The sequence below is a fragment of the Palaemon carinicauda genome, chromosome 6, assembly GCF_036898095.1.
Source record: "Palaemon carinicauda isolate YSFRI2023 chromosome 6, ASM3689809v2, whole genome shotgun sequence".
Lineage (NCBI taxonomy): Eukaryota > Metazoa > Arthropoda > Malacostraca > Decapoda > Palaemonidae > Palaemon > Palaemon carinicauda.
The window spans coordinates 119,618,761-119,638,411 of NC_090730.1; the positions used below are offsets into that span (position 1 = coordinate 119,618,761).

A 19,651-nucleotide genomic window follows, 5' to 3' on the forward strand; every position below is an offset into this window, starting at 1 on the left:
GAGTTGGCCAGACCTCCAAAAAGCGAAGGAGGCGGAAGCCTGCTCCTGAGCGGCCATGAGGAAAGCAGGGAGAGTTCTTTGGTGAAAACCCGCGATGCTGCGGCGGGATCGCCACACAGCATCTTAAGCAGGAACATCTGTAGTCTAGGCTGAATTCCAAGTGCTTCCTGGAAGATGGATGGAATGAGACCCGGAAGTACCCGTCCTCCCGATCCAGGGCATAAGGAGTCTTGCGGTCTCGTTACCAGTCTGATTGACTCTGCTGTTCCACGCTGGACGAAGTTTGTTCAACAAACTTGATCAGAGCTGAGAGGTCGACGACGGAACTCCCGTCTCAGATGCTTTCCTACAAGTAAGGATCGACTGAAGAAGCCGGGGGGAAGCCGTCGACGACCCTATGGAGGACCTTCTCCTAAAGCATGGCTCCTTCTGCCCAACGGGCAAACCTCTTGCCGACCCCATGGCATAGAGGCTCAGCGACACTGTATTCGCTGACAGTGGAGGAGAGATGTTAAGAGCGAGGCGCGATATCCTTGGCTGATCACGGTGATCGTGCAGGAATCGGCATCGGGAAGCTGTTATCCGGACGATTGATTGATTGATTGATTGATTTAGAGTTTTCAATCAATCAATCGTCCGGATAACAGCTTCCCGATGCCGATTCCTGCAGTAACCTTAAGCATCCCCCCAGCGTGAGACCTGCAAGGGGGGTTGCCAATCCTAGAGTTTGTGAACTCTGCCGCTCCTTCTAGGATTATGCCTCCCCGGAAGAACTTCCCGTCCTACCTGTCCCTGACAGGAGGGGACTGCTATTGTACACCTTGTCTTAGCTGCCGTAGCCGGTTCCGATAACCTAGGCTGACGAGGCTGAATGAAGAGGCGTCGGAGGCTTGCAGGGTCTGGAAGTAAGCGCCTTGGAGGAGTGAAAATGGAATTCGACTTCCTCCGCACAACAGCTGTCCATCTCTCTGTCCTTGGGCTCAAACAAGCTCTTCCCAAGGATGGAAGAGTGTCTGAGCTTGTCGACATCCACGGATGGGACTCCCGAGAGGAAGCCCTCTAGATGCTCCAACATCGAGTTTGCCCGCAAGTTCGAAACTTGTCGACGGAACGCAAAGGTGCTTGAGCCCGAGAGAAGGAAAGTACCCATGATCTTCCTGGAGTTTCCTTGTACAAAACCTCTGGTCGCAACCGGGGAGGGAAAGGCCTGGTAAGCCCCTTCCACGAAAAGGTGAAGAGGAAGGGCTAAACCAGTCACCCCCTGCCCGACGGAGAAATCTCGAAAGAAAAACTCCCTGGCAAGACCCTTCCAAGGAATGGTGAGGAGGAAGGGCTAAACCAGGTTCTGGAAAGAAGAATGTTGCTCAGACCTCCCTGAAGATTCTTCCTGCTCTTGCACGACCCATGCTCTGCGTTTACGGGGTGAAGACCGTGTTCTGGAATTACGCGCTCCAGAAGACTCGCCAGGTTGCCCGTGTTGCGAAACCCCGACTGGAATCGCGGTCGCAATCGCCCTGACGCTCGCGAGATGGTAAATCAATGGTTTGCGCGTGGGCGAACGTGGAAGCGCCCGTGCGCGGGCGGGCAGACGAAAGTGCGCGAGGGAGCGCAGAAGGAGGGTGAGCGTGGTTGGAAGGGCGAAATCCGATAGTGCGCAGGCGAGCGATGACGCGTAGGCGAGCGACGGCGTGTTGGCGAGCGATGGCTTACTGGCAGGAATCGCGCTGGAACACCGTTGGTTCGCGCGCGGGCGAACATGGGTGCGCGGGCACGTGGGCGTCTGGTCGCGCGGGCGAGCGCAGGCGGCCGGGAGACCGATGGTGCGTAGGCGGCCGGGAGACCGATGGTGCGTAGGCGGCCGGGAGACCGATGGTGCGTAGGCGGCCGATGGAGCGTTGACGAGCGATGGCGCGTCTTGGCGAGCGATGGGGCGTCTTGGAACGATGGCCCGAAGGCAAGTGAAGGCGCATTGGCAAGCGTTGGCGCGTTGGCGAGCGGTGGTGCGTTAAAAACGCTAGCGCGCAGGCGAAGAATCGCGCAGGCGCGTAGGAGATCGCTGACGCGTAAGAAACTAGAGAAGGTTGACGGCGAGAAGGCGACAGGAAAACTTCTTGCCTGCGCCCAGGTCTGATAGATCGTGGGCGAGAGGGCGAACGTTAGCGCGCATCGCGCTAATCAGAAGGCGCGCAGCTGCATCAGGAAGGAGAGCGCTGATGCGAGCTGTCAAACAGGCGATCCAGGGCGTTCAGGAAAACCGTTGGCGCCCATTGGCGCGTAGCAGGAAAGGGCGCGCAGATGTGCGCTGGTGAACTGAAGAGAGCTGGCGCACAGAAGAACAGGTGAGCGCTGGCGAGCAGGAAGAAGGTCTACGGCGAGACTCAGCTACCGGAGATCGTGGTCCACAGCAGGCGAGCGCTAGAGCGCTACTGTGCGCAGGCGCGCAGGAAAAAACCTGGCACTTAAGGAACTTACCCACACTGTGGAATAAGCCCCTTAGACCCGAAGGTACCGGTGCCCGTTGTAAACGGGGTGTGTTGGTGCCCACTGCGCATCTGCGTCCAGGAACGGAGGTGAAGACTAGAAGGTCTGGCAGGACAAGCAGCAGCAACGGTCGGTACTCGTCGAGGAGGGTCCTCTGCGTAGAACGTCGAACAAAGATGAAGACGACTTCGGACAGGTGCAACACCCTCCGACCTCCGAAGAGGAGTCTCTGAACGTGACCTCCCCCGAGGGGAAGAGTCACTTGCAGGAGAGACCGTAGGCATCAGCTGTCCCCAAAGGGAAACTGAGCCCTCAGCAACAACAGCAGGAGGAGTCCTCCGAAGAGGAGTCTCTGTGGTGAACTCCCCCCCAGGGGAGAAGCACTCGCAGGAGAGACCGTAGGCTCAACTGCCCCCCGAAGGGGACAGAGGCTTCAGCAACAACAGCAGACGGAGGCCTCCGAAGAGGTGTCTCTGTGGTGCACTCCCCCTCGGGGGAGAAGCACTCGCGGGAGAGACCGTAGGGCTCAGCTGGCCCCCGAATGGGATTGAGCCTTCAGCAACAACAGCAACAACAGCAGACGGAGTCCTCCGAAGAGGAGTCTCTGTGGTGATCTCCCCCCCGGGGGAGAAGCACTCGCAGGAGAGACCGTAGGGCTCGGAAGCCCCCCGAAGGGAACTGAGCCTTCAGCAACATCAGCAACAACAGCAGAAGAGTCCTCCGAAGAGGAGTCTCTATGAGTGTCCTCCCTCGCGAACGAAAGAGGAACACTTCGTAGAAGAGACGGGTCAGCCAGTGACCTAAAAAGAGCAATCCTCCGAAGAGGGGCTCCTGCAGTTGCTCAGCCCCTTGAGCGTAACTGCAGGTGCGACCGCTCAGCACCAAGAGCATAGTCGCACGAATTCCATGGTCCGAGCTTGCAACCGCTCAGCCCCTTGAGCAAGGTTACAAAAGCGGTCGCTCAGCACCAAGAGCAAAACCGCCGGAGGACCAGGAACAAAATAAAGGCAAGAGGAGTTCCCCCCGAAGGGAAAAAAAACTCAAGCCTGGACGGGAAAATTTCCCTCGGAAGGGAAGTTACCCACCCAAGGAGGCGAGCCTCCTGAGTGTTCTAAAATGCACTGTAGAGCTGTCAGTCGTCACGGGAGCACTTCCAGGAGAAGGAGACACGCCCCTGACGAAGATTCCCCAGGCCCCAACAAGACAGCTCGCTTCGTTGCCACATTACAGAAACGAAACTAGATCGTTAACTGTGAAGAATAAAAAACCAAAAATCATTAGTTAACATTCATTCCCCCGGGAAGACTCCGAAGAGGAATCCCGAGGGAAAAGAACACAAGAATTACACAACAGGCACGTGCCCTCAAAACCACTTACACTCACGGAAGGAGAGCTGTAACAAACACAGAATTATAACAATTATAATTATATAATTATGTAATTTAAATATGAATGTGCACTAAATAAAGAACGAAAACCCCGAAAGGAATCGATCACAAAAACTGAAAAGTCAACAAATACAATTAGATTCATAAACTAATTGAGACAAAATGTACGGCGTAGCAACCCCACCCACACGACACGGGAAGGAAACTACTCAGATGTAGTAAAGGTAAAACGTAGTAAAGGGTGAACGACCTCAAGAGAGAGAGAGAGAGACCGTAGTCAAACTCGATCGCGACCCATGAAATTACACCGTGGTGGCCTAACTGCCGAGGGCTCCACGGAGATATCGTACACTACACACACAAGCACGAACTCTGAAAAGGAAACTTACTGATTTCTATACTAAAATATATACATAAACACGAAAAAATGATTACATATATATTGAGTATAAGAAAAGTAAGTGATTAAGTAAAGACAAAACAAATAATGGCTGCCAAGCGAGGACGAAGACAGGCACGTATGTCCATCGTCCGAGCCAAAAATGAAGTGAGACATTTCACCGGTGTGTGAGGGGGGAGGGGTAGCAAGTTACCCCTCCCCCTACCCCTGCTAACTAGCGCGGGGTAGTAAACCCTCGTTAAAATCTAATGGCTCATCAATTTCAGCTAAGCCGAAAGTAAACCCAATGTAAATAGCGTGGTTTGTATTTCGGTTACGGAACAAATATATATTACAAATACAGTGATACCTCTGGATACGAAAGTTTCTGCTTACGAAACATTCAGGATGCGAAAAGTGATTCGAAGATTTTTATGCCCCAGGATACGAATAAAATTTCAGGATACGAAAACCTTACGAGATCCCAACTCTTCGCCGAGAGTAATTTTAAAAAGCGCGCGCCGCCAGACTTTGAACTTGGGTAGACTCACTCACAGCCTCCCGCTCACCCATTGGTTATCTCCCTACTCAGACGCTAGCTGACGCCATAAGATCCTGCTTTCCTATTGGTCGGCAACTATCCCAGCTTGCCTACGCACGGGCGTTCATCTCTCTCTCTCTTTTCGTTCCGACCGCGGTATCGTTAACAGACATTGTGTGCTTTCGCTTGTTTGACTTAGTGTTAATATACAGTACATTCGTACGCCACGTGTTATCGTTAATAAACATTCGTTACTGTGCACTGTACTGTATTAGTGTTTACTATACATAGACTGTATATAATGTACGTAGTGTATTATATTACGTATTACTGTAGCCATGGGTCCCAAGAATGTTGCCGAAGGAAAGAAGAAGAAGACGATGCTCTCGATGGAGACGAAACTTGAAATCGTTAAAAAGTACGAGTCTGGTATGCGTTTAAGTGCGATCGCCAAGGAGTATGGCCGGAATCCATCTACGATAGGCACCATCCTGAAGCAGAAGGCGGCCATAAAAGCAGCAACACCTTTTAAGGGCGTCACTATTTTCTCCAACAAGAGAACCCACGTGCATGACGAGATGGAGAGGCTGCTTCTTGTGTGGATCAAGGACAAAGAGATCTCAGGAGACACCATCACTGAGACTACAATTTTCCAGAAGGCCTCCGCCATTTTCGGTGATCTCGTGCGTGCTCAGGCCGAAGAAGGGGCAGGAGAAGGAACATCCCAGCAGGAACCCCCAGAGTTCAAGGCTTCTCGTGGGTGGTTCGAGAAGTTCAAGAAAAGGACTGGCATCCATTCAGTGGTACGGCATGGGGAGGCAGCCAGCTCGGACACGAAGGCCGCCGAAGCCTTTGTTAAAACGTTTGAAGAGTTGACTCTGCAGGAAGGCTACAGTTCGCAGCGAGTTTTCAATTGCGACGAAACTGGGCTTTTCTGGAAGAAAATGCCTCGTCGGACGTTCATCACGGCGGAGGAGAAGAGGCTACCCGGACATAAGCCTATGAAGGACAGGCTTACCCTTGCTTTTTGTGCAAACGCCAGTGGGGACTGCAAGATAAAGCCCCTGCTGGTGTACCATTCAGAAAATCCTCGAGCCTTCAAAGCCCACAAAGTCATCAAGGAGAACCTTCCCGTGATGTGGAAGGCGAATGCAAAAGCCTGGGTAACGAGGCAACTGTTCATTGATTGGGTGAATGTCTGCTTCGGTCCGACTGTCCGAAAATATTTGGAAGAAAACCGCCTCCCTATGAAATGTCTGCTGGTGTTGGACAATGCTCCAGCTCACCCTCCTGGCCTCGAGGAATATCTTCTGGCCGAGTATTCCTTCATAAAGGTCCTATATCTACCGCCTAACACCACCCCTCTCCTCCAGCCCATGGACCAGCAAGTTATTTCAAATTTTAAAATATTGTACACGAAGCATCTCTTCAAGAGATGTTTCCAAGTCACAGAGAGTACAAACCTCACTCTGCGTGAATTTTGGAAAGATCACTTTAACATCGTGATATGCCTCAAACTCATCGATCTCGCTTGGCAGGAAGTTTCGAGGCGTACCCTAAACTCATCTTGGAGGAAGCTGTGGCCTGATGCTGTCTCTGCACGAGACTTCGAGGGGTTCGGGAAGCCTGGAGGCGAAGCCGAGATCGTTGACGATCCTGAACCAATTCAGCAGTCTGAGGTGGCTGACATCGTACATCTTGGTATGTCCATGGGGCTGGAAGTTAGCGCGGAGGATATAGATGAACTTATCGAGGAGCACCACGAGGAGTTGACGACCTGAAGGAGTTGGAGATGATGCAAGTGAGTGATGTTCAAGAGCAGTTCTCTAGCGGTGATGAGGAGGATGTTACACCTTTGAAAACGGCAGACATCAAGGAAATTCTTGCATGTTTCCATAAAATGGCAGACTACGTCGAAAAGGAACATCCAGAAAAAGTTTATACCAACCGTGCGCTTCAACACTGCAATGACGTTTGCCTAACGCATTTTAGAAATGTGTTGAAAAGTAGGCAGAAACAAGCTTCAATGGATAGTTTCTTATTAAAGAGGCCAGCGGTATTAGTAGGCCAAGACGAAGGTGAAAGTGAAGAAAAGAAACAGAAAAGAGGAAGGGATGAAGAATTAGAAGGTGAAAGTAAAGAAAAGAAACAGAAAAAAGAAAGTGATGGAGAAGTAGAAGGTGAAAGTAAAGAAAATAAACAGAAAAAAGAAAGTGATGAAGAAGTAGAAGAGATTTAGAAAATATGAAAAACGTAAAGTTATAAAAAAGCAAAAAAAAAAATTCAATTTTAAGTTTTATGTTACCGTTAAGTGTTAAAGTAATTTTTTCTTTCATTTTATAGTTTTCCATACGTAATGTTAAGTGGTAATTATTTCTGCCATTTTTTTATTTCGTAAAGTTTGTGTTAATGTGTTAAGTGTGTAAATTACTGTACGTAATCTGTCACTTGTTACGTTTTCTGCCTTATGCCATCCTCCTCTGCCGCGACTTCGCTATCGGACATCGTCTCAATCAAAAGGTAAGTTTCAACTTTTTTGTTACAGTAATTAACTGTAACCTTTTTTTCAGAGTGTACAGGTATCAATCCTTAATTTAGGTGTACGTACAGGTAACAATACACCTTCACTGATCTAAATGCTTTACTTACAGTACCGTAACTTTTATACAGTAGTAAAGAAAACGGACCGTTTTCTTTGGGCTTGGGGGGGATAACTTGGCTATAACTACATTATTGAATAATCTCATAGTGGTTTCTGGAATGGATTAGGCTGTTTTTAACGGTTGGGTTAATTATTGAATGATAAAAATGGCTGCATTGCATGTTTATTACTACAGTTTAGCGTGTTTATGAAAGAAAAGGTGACTTTTTGTAAGGCTTGGAACGGATTATCCTTAATTTAGGTGTACGTACAGGTAACAATACACCTTCACTGATCTAAATGCTTTACATACAGTACCGTAACTTTTATACAGTAGTAAAGAAAACGGACCGTTTTCTTTGGGCTTGGGGGGGGGATAACTTGGCTATAACTACATTATTGAATAATCTCATAGGGGTTTCTGGAATGGATTAGGCTGTTTTTAACGGTTGGGTTAATTATTGAATGATAGAAATGGCTGCATTGCATGTTTATTACTACAGTTTAGCGTGTTTATGAAAGAAAAGGTGACTTTCTGTAAGGCTTGGAACGGATTAGGCTATTTACATGTAAAACACGACTCAGGATACGAAACCGCATCCTGAACGGATTACTTTCGTATCCTGAGGCATCACTGTATAAGAAAAAGTAAAAAGACAAAAAGCATTAATGGCTGTCAAAGAGGCGAGGGTGAAAGCGGACACGTCCGATCATCACCCGAGCCAAAGTAAAAGTGAGCTCAGCACACAGGTGTGTGAGGGGGGAGGGGTAGCAAGCTACCCCTCCCTAACCCCGCTAACTAGCGATGGGGATAGTAAACCCTCGTTAAAATTCTAATGACTCGTCTTTTCAGCTACGCCGAAAGTAATACCCGTATTAAATAGCATGGTTTGTATTTCAGTTACGGAACAAAGAAAGAAATTGCAAGTCATACTATAGCTTACGTCATATGACTTACGTCATATGACTGACGTCATAGAGTAGGCACCGTGTTTACCTACCGCCATCATGTTTTTCGCTAGTTTATAGTAGGTTGAAAAAACCTCCAATCCTACCTTTTAAGCTATATACATACCGATCAAATACCAAACAAAAACCCAAATTTAGGAGTACATCACCAAGATAACTGCCAAAATTCAGGTTAATAACGAGTGAATATCAACGATGTTGTCTGCATGATGGCAGCAAAAAATCTGAGGATACAGGGAGTGGTTCTACGTACCGTCGCTTGAGGGCTCACTGATGGTACACCTGGCTACTCAATCTGCGATTGCCGCAAGTTTTGAATTTCTGCCGTGACGTAAGGACTTAAGCTTATATATATCCACCGGGTAAGTCAAATGTTTAAAATGAACATCTCTTACCACGGAAAGAGGGGCAAACAGGGTATGGATTAACTTCAATCCAGCTCATGAAGGTACAGCAGGGATGTCCATTACAGCCGGGGAATGAAAGAATATTTGGCTTGCCAGCCATAATGCACACACTCGTAACTCACAAATAATGGTAAAAATGCAAGAGACAGGGAATATTAAAGATACGAAAGGCAAAGGTACAAAGCACTATAAGGGTATCGAGAGCAAATGCGGATGTCTGATCGCAGAGAGTAAGTACAATATGTCCTCTTAACTTCCTGACCAGGAGTGTAGCGGTTAGCGTCATGTGCAGGCGTCTTACGCCTGATGCAGTGATTGCGTAGCAATTACAGTATATGAATGATGTAGTCAAACCATTTTTCTTTGATTATCTGGTCATAGAGAAAACAAGACTAGGAGTAACCCAAATAAATGACTCAGAAGTTTGTATCCAAATAGGAATAAACATAACTGGACAAGTGCTTACCTTGTTTATCATCTACATTAAAGTTGAATTCAAACATTATATCTTCCTCTTCAAGCAGAATCAGGTCTATACCTACAATAAAATAAAGTAAAGTATAAATATTCCAATACATTCTAATACATTCAAGCTCATAATCTGAAGGATACATTATTACAAAATCTTAAGAGTTCACTCCTGTCATTCTAAGTTAGCAGAATCACATAAAACACTTATTAAAGCCTTTTATGTGAAGTAACGCATAAAATCTCATGAAAAAATTATTTAATAAAATTTATTTTGATACCTCTAGGTAACATTAAATACTGTACTGTATATTCACAATACATGAGGTTTTTATACTAACAGGTAATATGACCAATCTAAAGTAAGTTATATTTTTCCTAACAATACAAACCATGAGCTCTTTATGAGGAAATATCCTTTCGGCAAAGCTGGAAGACTAACTACCCCACCGCTAGTTAGGGAGGGTGGTAGTACCAACTAGACCTCTTTTTACAAATTTGTGTAAAAAGCTCAAGGTTTGTATCATTAGGAAAAATGACAAATTCGTAGATAATTTGTATTTTTCCTAACTATAAAAACCTTAGCTATTTAATATGGGTAATTACTCTTGGCATAGCTGAAATGACGAGCCATTAGAATTTTAATGAGGGTTTACTACCCCAACGCTAGTTAGCGGGGGATAGGGAGGGTAGCTTTCTACCCCCCCCCCCCCTCTCACACACCTGTGCTGAGTTCACTTTGCCTAGAGAAGACTTCCCGGGGGATAGGGCTGGCGGGCAAGTTTGATTATAGTTAGGAAAAATACAAATTATCTACGAATTTGTCATTTGTTCCGTAACTGAAATACAAACCACGCTATTTAATATGGGAGACTCAACCCTTAGGAAGGGTGGTAAGTCCCGGCCAGTACTGGCTTTTGGCTTTGCCCGGGGACTCAATATTTGAGTGTGACAGCACTTAACAATAAGGAGTCCCTGCACCTCGCTATGCAAGGGTGGGCTGCGGCCTACGTAAGCTGTGTGTGAAGGTTTGAAGAGTGACTCATCCTAGGAAGTTGACCTGAAGTCCTTTAGATGGAAACTTTAGGCTACGACTCTCCCAATACCACCTCGTCAGGGTATGGGGACGTGACAGTATTAACTTAATACTAGGAACACAAGGAAGCATGGTTTACCTGCAGTGGTTTGAGGTCAGCTATGCAGAGAACCCAGGATGCTGCTTTCCCCAAGAGAGGGGAGGATGAAGAAAAGAATAAGGGCCAGACATACCTTTTCATTCATGCAGACTAAGACCGGGTAACAATGCCCTCAACCCTCTGCTACTTGTCCATTAAGGAGCCTGAGGTTTAAACCAGCTGTTGTGCAGCCACCACAGGACCGATAGAGAACGTATTGAGTCTCCTGTAGGTCACGTCTTACAGGTAGTGGGCTGTGAAGGTCACCTGACGCTTCCACACCCCTGCTTGTAGAACCTGCGTCACTGAGAAGTTCTTTTTGAAGGCCAGGGACGTAGCTACGCCCCTGACATCATGTTGTGGAGGATTAATTTTTGTATTATTTTCATTTTTGTTTCTTGCCAAATCCTGAGAGAGAGAGAGAGAGAGAGAGAGAGAGAGAGAGAGAGAGAGAGAGAGAGAGAGAGAGAGAGAGAGAGAGAGAGAGAGAGAGAGAGAGAGAGAGAGAGAGAGAGTGTATCGATTGTTTGTTGTGAGAAAGACTGTTGGTATAAATAAAGGTTGTTTGTTTACTTTTAACTAGGTTAGGAGAGTAGTAAATGTTTCTGAGCGAATGCTTTTTTTATTTGACTGCTGTTAGAGGCGGTTGTGTGTGAATGCTGGATTTACCTTATTTAATTGATTTTACCAGCGTGGAAGTTATTATATATTTCAACAGTAAGTACAGTTTTGTTTATCTTTGCTTGTCGTAATTGTGAATGAATGGAACAGTTTATTATTTATCTTTGATTATAGTGCGATAGTTTAGTTAGCTAGGAGTGTTCGTAAGTGTTTTTTTTTATTTTTTGCAGGCCGTAATTCCTCCTTGGTGAGACTAACTCCTTTGGAGAGACTAAATTTTTTAGAAAATGGATGTATTGTTGATGACCTGGCCTGTATTACGATTTTGTTTGGACTGCTCTTTTTGAACAGCAAAACCATCGATGACCTGGCCTGTTTATTAAGATTTCCATTGATGATTATGACGATGACGACTATAACTACCACCCCAATCAGCGAGGCAGTTGTGGCAAATTGCCACACAATTTAATCTGTTAATCACAGAGTGGTGATAGTGGTAGTTTGCCGTAAAAGACAGTCGGCTTTGTGTTGAAGAGAGTGTTGGTGTCGCAATATTTATGAACATGACAAATTCAGAGATAATTTGTATTTTTCCTAACCATACAAACCTTAGCTATTTACATTGGGTATTACTTTCGGCGTAGCTGAAATGACGAGCCATTAGATTTTAACGAGGGTTTCCTACCCCGCGCTAGTTAGCAGGAGTAGGGGGAGGGGTAGCTTGCTACCCCTCCCTCCCTCACACACCGGTGAAATGTCTTACTTCACTTAGAGGTAGGACTTGACTTGGGGGACAGGGCTGGCGGGCAAATATGTGTAAATAGCTAAGGTTTGTATGGTTAGGAAAAATACAAATTATCTCCGAATTTGTCATTTGTTCCGTAACCGAAATACAAACCACGCTATTTACATTGGGTGACTTACCCCTTAGGAAGGGTGGAAAGTTCCCAGCCATACTGGCTTTGGCTTTACCCGGGGACTCAGAATCCGAGTGAGTCGCACTCGAGAAAAGGAGTCCCTGCACCTCACAAGTTCCTTGCTCCGCAAGGAAACGTGTGGCCTACATAAGCTTGTGTGTGAAGGAAGAAAGTGTGACCCGTCCTAGGCAGTTGACCTGGAGTTCCAGAAGGAACTCTGGGTTAGGACGTTCCCAATACCACCTCGTCAGGGTATGGGGGACGCGACAGTATTGACTCAATACTCGGAACACAAGGAAGCATGGTTTACCTGCAGAGGTTTGAGGTCAGCTATGCAGAGACCAGGATGCTGCTTCCCCAGTAGAGGGGACGATGAAGAAAGAAGTAAGGGCCAGACATACTTCTTTCGTTCATGCAGACTAAAACCTGATAACAATGCCCTCAACCTTCTGCTACCTGTCCAAAAAGGAGCCTGAGGTTAGACCAGCTGTTGTGTAGCCACCACAGAGCGATAGAAACGTATCGATACTCCTGTGGGTCACGTCCTGCAGGAAGCGGGCTGCGAAGGTCATTAGACGCTTCCAGACTCCAGCTTGTAGCACCTGCGTCACAGAGTAGTTCTACTCGAAGGCGAGGGACGTTGCGATGTATCCGACATCGTGCTGTAGGGCGACGTGATGGGGGAGGGTCTGGATTCAGGTCGAGATGAATGTCCTTGAGTCCGAGCTGAAGAGGTATACTGGTGACTCTACCCTGTGTCCTCCCTGTGCTCCCAAACCGGCTGCACGTGAGGACAAACTGCAGCTGTTCTCAAAGATAACCCCTCGATTCCTTTACTGGCAAGAAGGAGAAGGTTTGGGTCATCTGATACAGAACGGAGACTCGAAATCTTGAAGGAGTCGAACCGAAGGTCCGGGACTCCAAGATTCTGAGTCTAGAAAACAACTCAGGAGCGAACCTGAATGTTGCCTTCCCCTATTCTCTTGAAAGGGCGGAGTCGTACGAGACCATGAAAATTGCTTACACACTGGCCGAGGCCAGAGTGAGCAGGAGCACCGTCCCCCAAGACGGAATACGATCAGAGGCCTGACGTAATGGTTCTTGAGAAGATCTCTTAAGGGACTAAAGAGTCCGAACCATGCTCCATGGAGGAGGTCTCACTCCGACTGGGGGCAGGGATGTTCGCAGCTTCGCATGAGCGAAGAAAGGTCCAGCGGGAAGGAAAAAGTCTATTCCTTTCAGCCTGAAGGCCAGGGAAAGGCTGAGCGATAGGCTTCACTGCCGAGAGCGGAAAAGTTTCCTCCCGCCGAAAAGAATTAACTCCGTTATTGCTGGAGAAGAGGCCTCAGGGGAAGAGGTATCTCTCCCACGACACCAACCACAGAAGACTCTCCACTTTGCCTGGTAGACCCCTGCGGATGACTATCGCAGGTGACGCGACCTCCGCTCCGCGACTGTAGCGGGTTGTCTCTTCTTGAGGAGGCGGCGTAGTGTTTCCAGGCGTGAAGCCGATGCAACGGCTCGTGAAAGATGTTTGTAGTGTGGTTGTTTGAGTAGCCTGTGCCGTGGAGGAAGCTCTCCCGGGAGTTCCGTCAGGGGAAGCAGAGGGTCCGGAAACCGTTCTGCGTATAGTCACAGCGGAGCTCTCAGGGCCATCGAAAGGTTGACAGACAACCTGGTCTTGTTGAGACCCATTCTCAACAGACAACAATGGTGGGAAGACGCAGGCGTCGATGTTGTCCCACCGTCACCGGAAAGCATCTTGCCAAAGAGTCTTGGGGTCTGAGACTGGGGGGAAGAACAGCGGAAGCTTGAAGTTCCAGGCTGTCGCGATCAGGTCCCCCAGGCCAGGAATTGCTGGTTACTATAGGCCAAAGACCCCCAGGTACTCTCTATCTGCGAGGCTCTGCTCAGATAGTCGGAGAGAACATTCCTCTGCCCGGAATGAGCGAGCCGATAGTGGTATTGAGAGGACCTCGGATCATCTCAGTATCTCTACTGCAAGATGCGAAGGTATGAAAATGCGTCCCCTGCTGGTTGGAATACGCCAGTACAATGAAGTCGTCGCGCACGGAGCGACTCGGCAGGAACTGTAGGATCTGTAGAGGGGCCAGACTACGGCCCCTAAGCCTGCCTGAATGATGGGGAGGTACCCTTCAGGTCCTGACCATAGGCCTGAACCGGAACATGCCCCCCCCCCCCCCCCCCTTTTCTTTGACGAGTCCGAGAACAGCATCAAAATGTGGGGAAAGGACGAGAATATCCACTCCCATCAAGAGGTTCCATAGGTCAACCCCCATTGCAGGTCTAAAGGTTCCGCTGGTCCCATAGGTGCCAGAAAGTCCAGTTAATCGTTGCTTTGATACCACCGGAACTTGGGCCGCCTCACAGGGAACTTATCCTGAGGCGACCGTTCGGGACTTTAGACGGGTCAATGAGGAAAAGAGACCCAGGAAACGTTCCAAGGTAGGGCTGAAAGCTCTGCTTGACTGAGAACAGGTACTGCGACTCTCCTCAGCCTTGCCACAGTCAACTGAAGGGAAGGCTCGGAGGAGTCAATATCATGGCTAGATACTCCAGATGTTGAGGCAGAAGTAGAGAAGGCTCCAAACAAATTACCATGATCCCTTACTCTTGGTAAAGTCCCGGAAGCTTGCCCCGGTGTTGAAGAAGGTCGAACCCGAGACTACCGGAGTTGGCCAGACCCCCAAAAAGCGAAGGAGGCGGAAGCCTGCTCCTGAGCGGCCATGAGGAAAGCAAGGAGAGTTCTCTGGCGAAAAACCTGCGATGCCGCGGCGGGATCGCCCACCGCATCTTAAGCAGGAACACCTGTAGTCTAGGCTGAATTCCAAGAGCTTCCTGGAAGATGGATGGAATGGAACCTGGAAGTACTGTACCCGTCCTTCCGATCCAGGGCATAAGGAGTCCTGCAGTCTCGTTACCAGTCTGATCGACTCTGTTGTTCCACGCTGGACGAAGTTTGTTCGACAAACTTGATCAGAGCTGAGAGGTCGACAACGGAACTCCCGTCTCAGATGCTTTCCTACGAGAAAGGATCAACTGAAGAAGCGGGGGGGGAGAAGCCGTCAACGACCCTATGGAGGACCTTCTCCTAAGGCATGGATCCTTCTGCCCAAACGGGCAAACCTCTTGCCGACCCCATGGCATAGAGGCTCAGTGACACTGGATTCGCTGACAGTGACGGAGAGATGGTAAGAGCGAGGAGCGATATCCTTGGCTGATCACGGAGATCGTGCAGGAATCGGCATCGGGAAGCTGTTATCAGGACGAGTAACCTTAGGCATCCCCCCAGCGTGAGACCTGCAAGGGGGGTTGCCAATCCTAGAGTTTGTGAACTCTGCCGCTCCCTCTAGGATTATGCCACCCCGGGAGAGCCTCCCGTGTTACCTGTCCCTGACAGGAGGGGACTGCTATTGTACACCTTGTCTTAGCTGCCGTAGACCGGATCCGATAACTTGGGCTGACAACGCTGAATGAAGAGGCGTCGGAGGCCTGCAGGGTCTGGAAGAAAGCGCCTTGGAGGAGTGAAAACGGAAGTCGACTTCCTCCGCACAACAGCTGTCCATGTCTCTGTCCTTGGGCTCAAACAAGCTCTTCCCAAGGATGGAAGAGTGTCTGAGCTTGTCGACATCCACGGATGAGACACCCGAGAGGAAGCCCTCGGTCACTGCGTCTAGATGCTCCAACATCGAGTTTGCCCGCAAGTTCGAAACTTGGCGACGGAACGCCAAGGTGCTTGAGACCGAGAGGAGGAAAGTACCCATGATCTTCCTTGTACAAAACCTCGGGTCGCAACCGAGGAGGGAAAGGACCTGGTAAGCCCCTTCCACGAGATGGAGAAGAGGAAGAGCTAAACCAGTCACCCCTTGCCCGACGGAGAAATCTCGAACGGAAAGCTCCCTGGCAAGACCCTTCCAGGGAATGACGAGGAGGAAGGGCTAACCCAGGTTCTGGAAAGAAGAATGTTGCTCAGACCTCCCTGAAGATTCTTCCTGCTCTGCGTTTACGGGGTGAAGACCGTGTTCTGGAAATACGCGCTCCAGAAGACTCGCCAGGCTGGCCGTGTTGCGAGACCCCGACGGGAATCGCGGTCGCAATCGCCCTGGCGCTCATGCGACGGTAAATCAATGGTTCGCGCGTGGCCGAACGTGGAAGCGCCCGTGCGCGGGCACGCAGGAGCGCAGACGAAAGTGCGCGGGGGAGCGCAGAAGGAGGGCGAGCGTGGTAGGAAGGGCGAGAGCTGGTGGTCGGAATCCGATAGTTCACAGGCGAGCGATGACCCGTAGGCAAGCAATGGCTACTGTAGGAATCGAGCCGGCGCTCGTGCGATGGAACACCGTCGGTTCGCGCGATGGAACACCGTTGATTCGCGGGGCGAACATTGGAGCGCGCGGGCACGTGGGCGTGCAGTCGCGTGGGCACGTGGGCGTGTGGTCGCGCGGGCAAGCGCAGGCGGTCGGGAGACCGATGGCCCGTTGACGAGCGATGGCGCGTCTTGGCGAACAATGGCCCGTAGGCAAGTGAAGGCGCGTTGGCAAGCGATGGGGCGTCTGGAAGCGATGGCGCGTTGACAAGCGACGGCGCGTTGGCGAGCGGTGGTGCGTTAACAAAAACGCTAGCGCGCAGGCGAAGAATCGCGCGGGCGTGTAGGAGATCGCTGACACGTAAGAGACTAGGGATGGTTAGCGAGCATCGCGCTAATCAGAAGGCGCGCAGGTGCATCAGGAAGGTGAGCGCAGATGCGAGCTGTCAATCAGGCGATCCTGGACGGTCAGGAAAAACCGTTGGTGCCCATTGGTGCGTGGCAGGAAAGGGCACGCAGATGTGCGCTGGCGATTGAAGAGAGCTGGCGCACAGAAGGACAGAAGTAAAGGTGAGCGCTGGCGAGCAGGAGGAAGATCTACGGCAAGACTCAGCTACCAGAGATCGTGGTCCACAGCAGGCGAGCGCTAGATCGCTACTGATGGTGTCCAGGGGACCTGAAACGCGTGGAAGATCGATGGCGATCGATGACGCGCAGGAGATCGCTAACGAGCAGGCGAACGTTGACGCGTCTGTGGTCGCTGGCGAGCAGAAGGGCGACGCGTGGAATCCTGTGCGTACAGTAGCTTAGAAGCACGCGTAGGCGACCGCAAGCATTGCTGCGCTGGAGCAGGCTGACGAGCCGGATCGCGAGGAGAAGAAGAGTCCTTGTCCAAGACCTGAACCAAAGTTCTAGGTCGCGCGGGCGAACGTGGGCGCACAGGGCGCGTATCAGGAACTGGAAGCGCAGGTGCGCTCTGACGGGCAGATCTAGAGCGTTCAGGAGACCGATGGCGCGCAGGGCGCACAACAGGAACAGCAGGATGTTCGGAGTCCTCAGAAGAGCGCTGGCGAGCAGTGGGGCGATGATCATCAGGAGAGCGCTGGCGAACAGGAGAGCGCTAGCGATCAGGAGAACGCTGACGAGCAGGAGAGCGCCTGTGCGCTAACACTGCAGAAGGGCGCGCAGGGGAACCCTGACACGCAAGGGAAGCACCCACCGTGGGAGGCAACCCTTTGCCCCGAAGGGACCGTTGCCCGTCGGATGACGAAGTCAGACTGCTGTCCATCTCAGACTGCTGTCCATCTGCACCAGGGGTGGAAGGTCAGGAAGGCGTTGGAGATCGATTCCCGGAGATATCTAAGGAGGTAGGAGCTGCAGGCTGCATACGGAGAAGATCCAAAAAGGCGGCTCTTAGCACCCTTATAGGGAGACGGGAGGCCCTTACGACGTAGCGGACGGTGAGCCTTACGGCGAAGGCGGCCAACAGCAACAACAGCAGAAGAGTCCTCCGAAGAGGAGTCTCTATGAGTGTACTCCCTCGCGAACGAAAGAGAAACACTTCGTAGAAGAGACGGATCAGCCAGTGACCTAAAAAGAGCAATCCTCCGAAGAGGGGCTCCAGCAGTTGCCCAGCCCCTTGAGCGTAACTGCAGGTGCGACCGCTCAGCACCAAGAGCATAGTCGCACGAAATAAAGGCAAGAGGAGAACCCCCCAAAGGCCAAAGGGGAAAAAGCTCGAGCCTGGACAGGAAAACCTCCCTCGGAAGGAAAGTTACCCACCCAAGGAGGCGAGCCTCCTGAGTGTTCTAAAATGAACTGGAGAGCTGTCAATCGCCACGGGAGTACTTCCAGGAGAAGGAGACACGCCCCAGACGAAGATCTATAGGGGAGGCAGCAACAGCCGAATCCCCAGGCTTCAACAAGACAGCTCACTCCGTTGTCACATTAGAGAAACGAACTAGATCGGTAACTGTGAAAAATAAAACAAAAATCATTAGTTAACATTCATTCCCCCGGGAAGACTCCGAAGAGGAATCCCGAGGGAAAAGAACACCAGAATTACACAACAGGCACGTGCCCTCACAACCACTTACACTCATGGAAGGAGAGCTGTAACCAACACAGAATTATAACAATTATAATTATGTAACTATGTAATTATGTAATTTAAAAACGAATGAACACTAAATAAAGAACGAAAACCCCGAAAGGAATCGTTCTACAAAAGCTGAAAAATCAACAAATACAATTAGATTCATAAACTAATTGAGACAAAACGTACGGCGTAGCAACCCCACCCACACGGGAAGGAAGCTACTCAGACGTAGTAAAGGTAATGTAGTAAAGGGTGAATGACCTCAAAAGAGAGAGAGAGAGAAAGACCGTAGTCAAACTCGATCGCGACCCATGAAATTACACCATGGTGGCCTAACTGCCGAGGGCTACACGGAGATATCGTACATTACACACACAAGCACGAACTCTGAAAAGGAAACTTAATGATTTTTATACTCAAATATATACATAAACACGAAAAAATGTTTACATATATATTGAGTAAAAGAAAAGTAAGTGATTAAGTAAAGACAAAACAAATAATGGCTGCCAAGCGAGGACAAAGACAGGCACGTCTGTCCATTGTCCGAGCCAAAAGTGAAGTGAGACAGTTCACCGGTGTGTGAGGGAGGGAGGGGTAGCAAGCTACCCCTGCTAACTAGCGCGGGGTAGGAAACCCTCGTTAAAATCTAATGGCTCGTCATTTCAGCTACGCCGAAAGTAATACCCAATGTAAATAGCGTGGTTTGTATTTCGGTTACGGAACAAACATATTTTTGGTGTTGGTGTGCGGTTTAGTTTTAAGTTTTGTTAGGTTTTATTTTGGTTTATTTGAATGATGTTACGTTTTTTGTATGTTTAGTGTTTAAGTTTTGTTAGTACTTTATTGATTTTGAGGGTTTAATTGATTGTGGAAGGGTTTTTTGTATTAATTATTTTAGTTTGTAAGAAATATAGTATTAAGGTCATGTTTTTTTTTTTTTTTTTTTTTTGTCCTTTTGTCTAAGAGTCCAGTTATGATAAAGTAAGGGGAAAGTTTGTGAAGAGGAGACATTTGTCTGTTTAGTGTGATTCAAGGGTGTGGGGGTTGTTATTGCAACATCCCGCCACAATGTGCTCTAGGGCGACGTGACGGAGGAGGGTCAGGATTCAGGGATAGATGGATCACCCTACAAATCCATGCCGAGATGGTGTTCTTGGTGACCCTTCTCTTAATCCTCCCAGTGCTCACAAACAATGCCTGCACTTGGGGACGAACTGCTGCCGTTCTTTTAAGATATAG

The 19,651-nt window shown here is 49.2% G+C and overlaps 1 protein-coding gene across 4 annotated transcripts in view; it reads right to left on the bottom strand.

Moving 5' to 3' along the window:
- The window catches only part of LOC137642632 (histidine protein methyltransferase 1 homolog), a 232,482-nt gene that overhangs the window by 159,579 nt on the left and 53,252 nt on the right, over positions 1-19,651 (bottom strand). For all 4 annotated transcript variants that reach the window (XM_068375372.1, XM_068375371.1, XM_068375374.1 and 1 more), the window contains exon 2: positions 9,273-9,344. In XM_068375372.1, coding sequence (XP_068231473.1) covers positions 9,273-9,309 — 37 coding nt within the window. In that variant the 5' untranslated portion in view covers positions 9,310-9,344. The remainder of the gene's footprint in view (positions 1-9,272; positions 9,345-19,651) is intronic.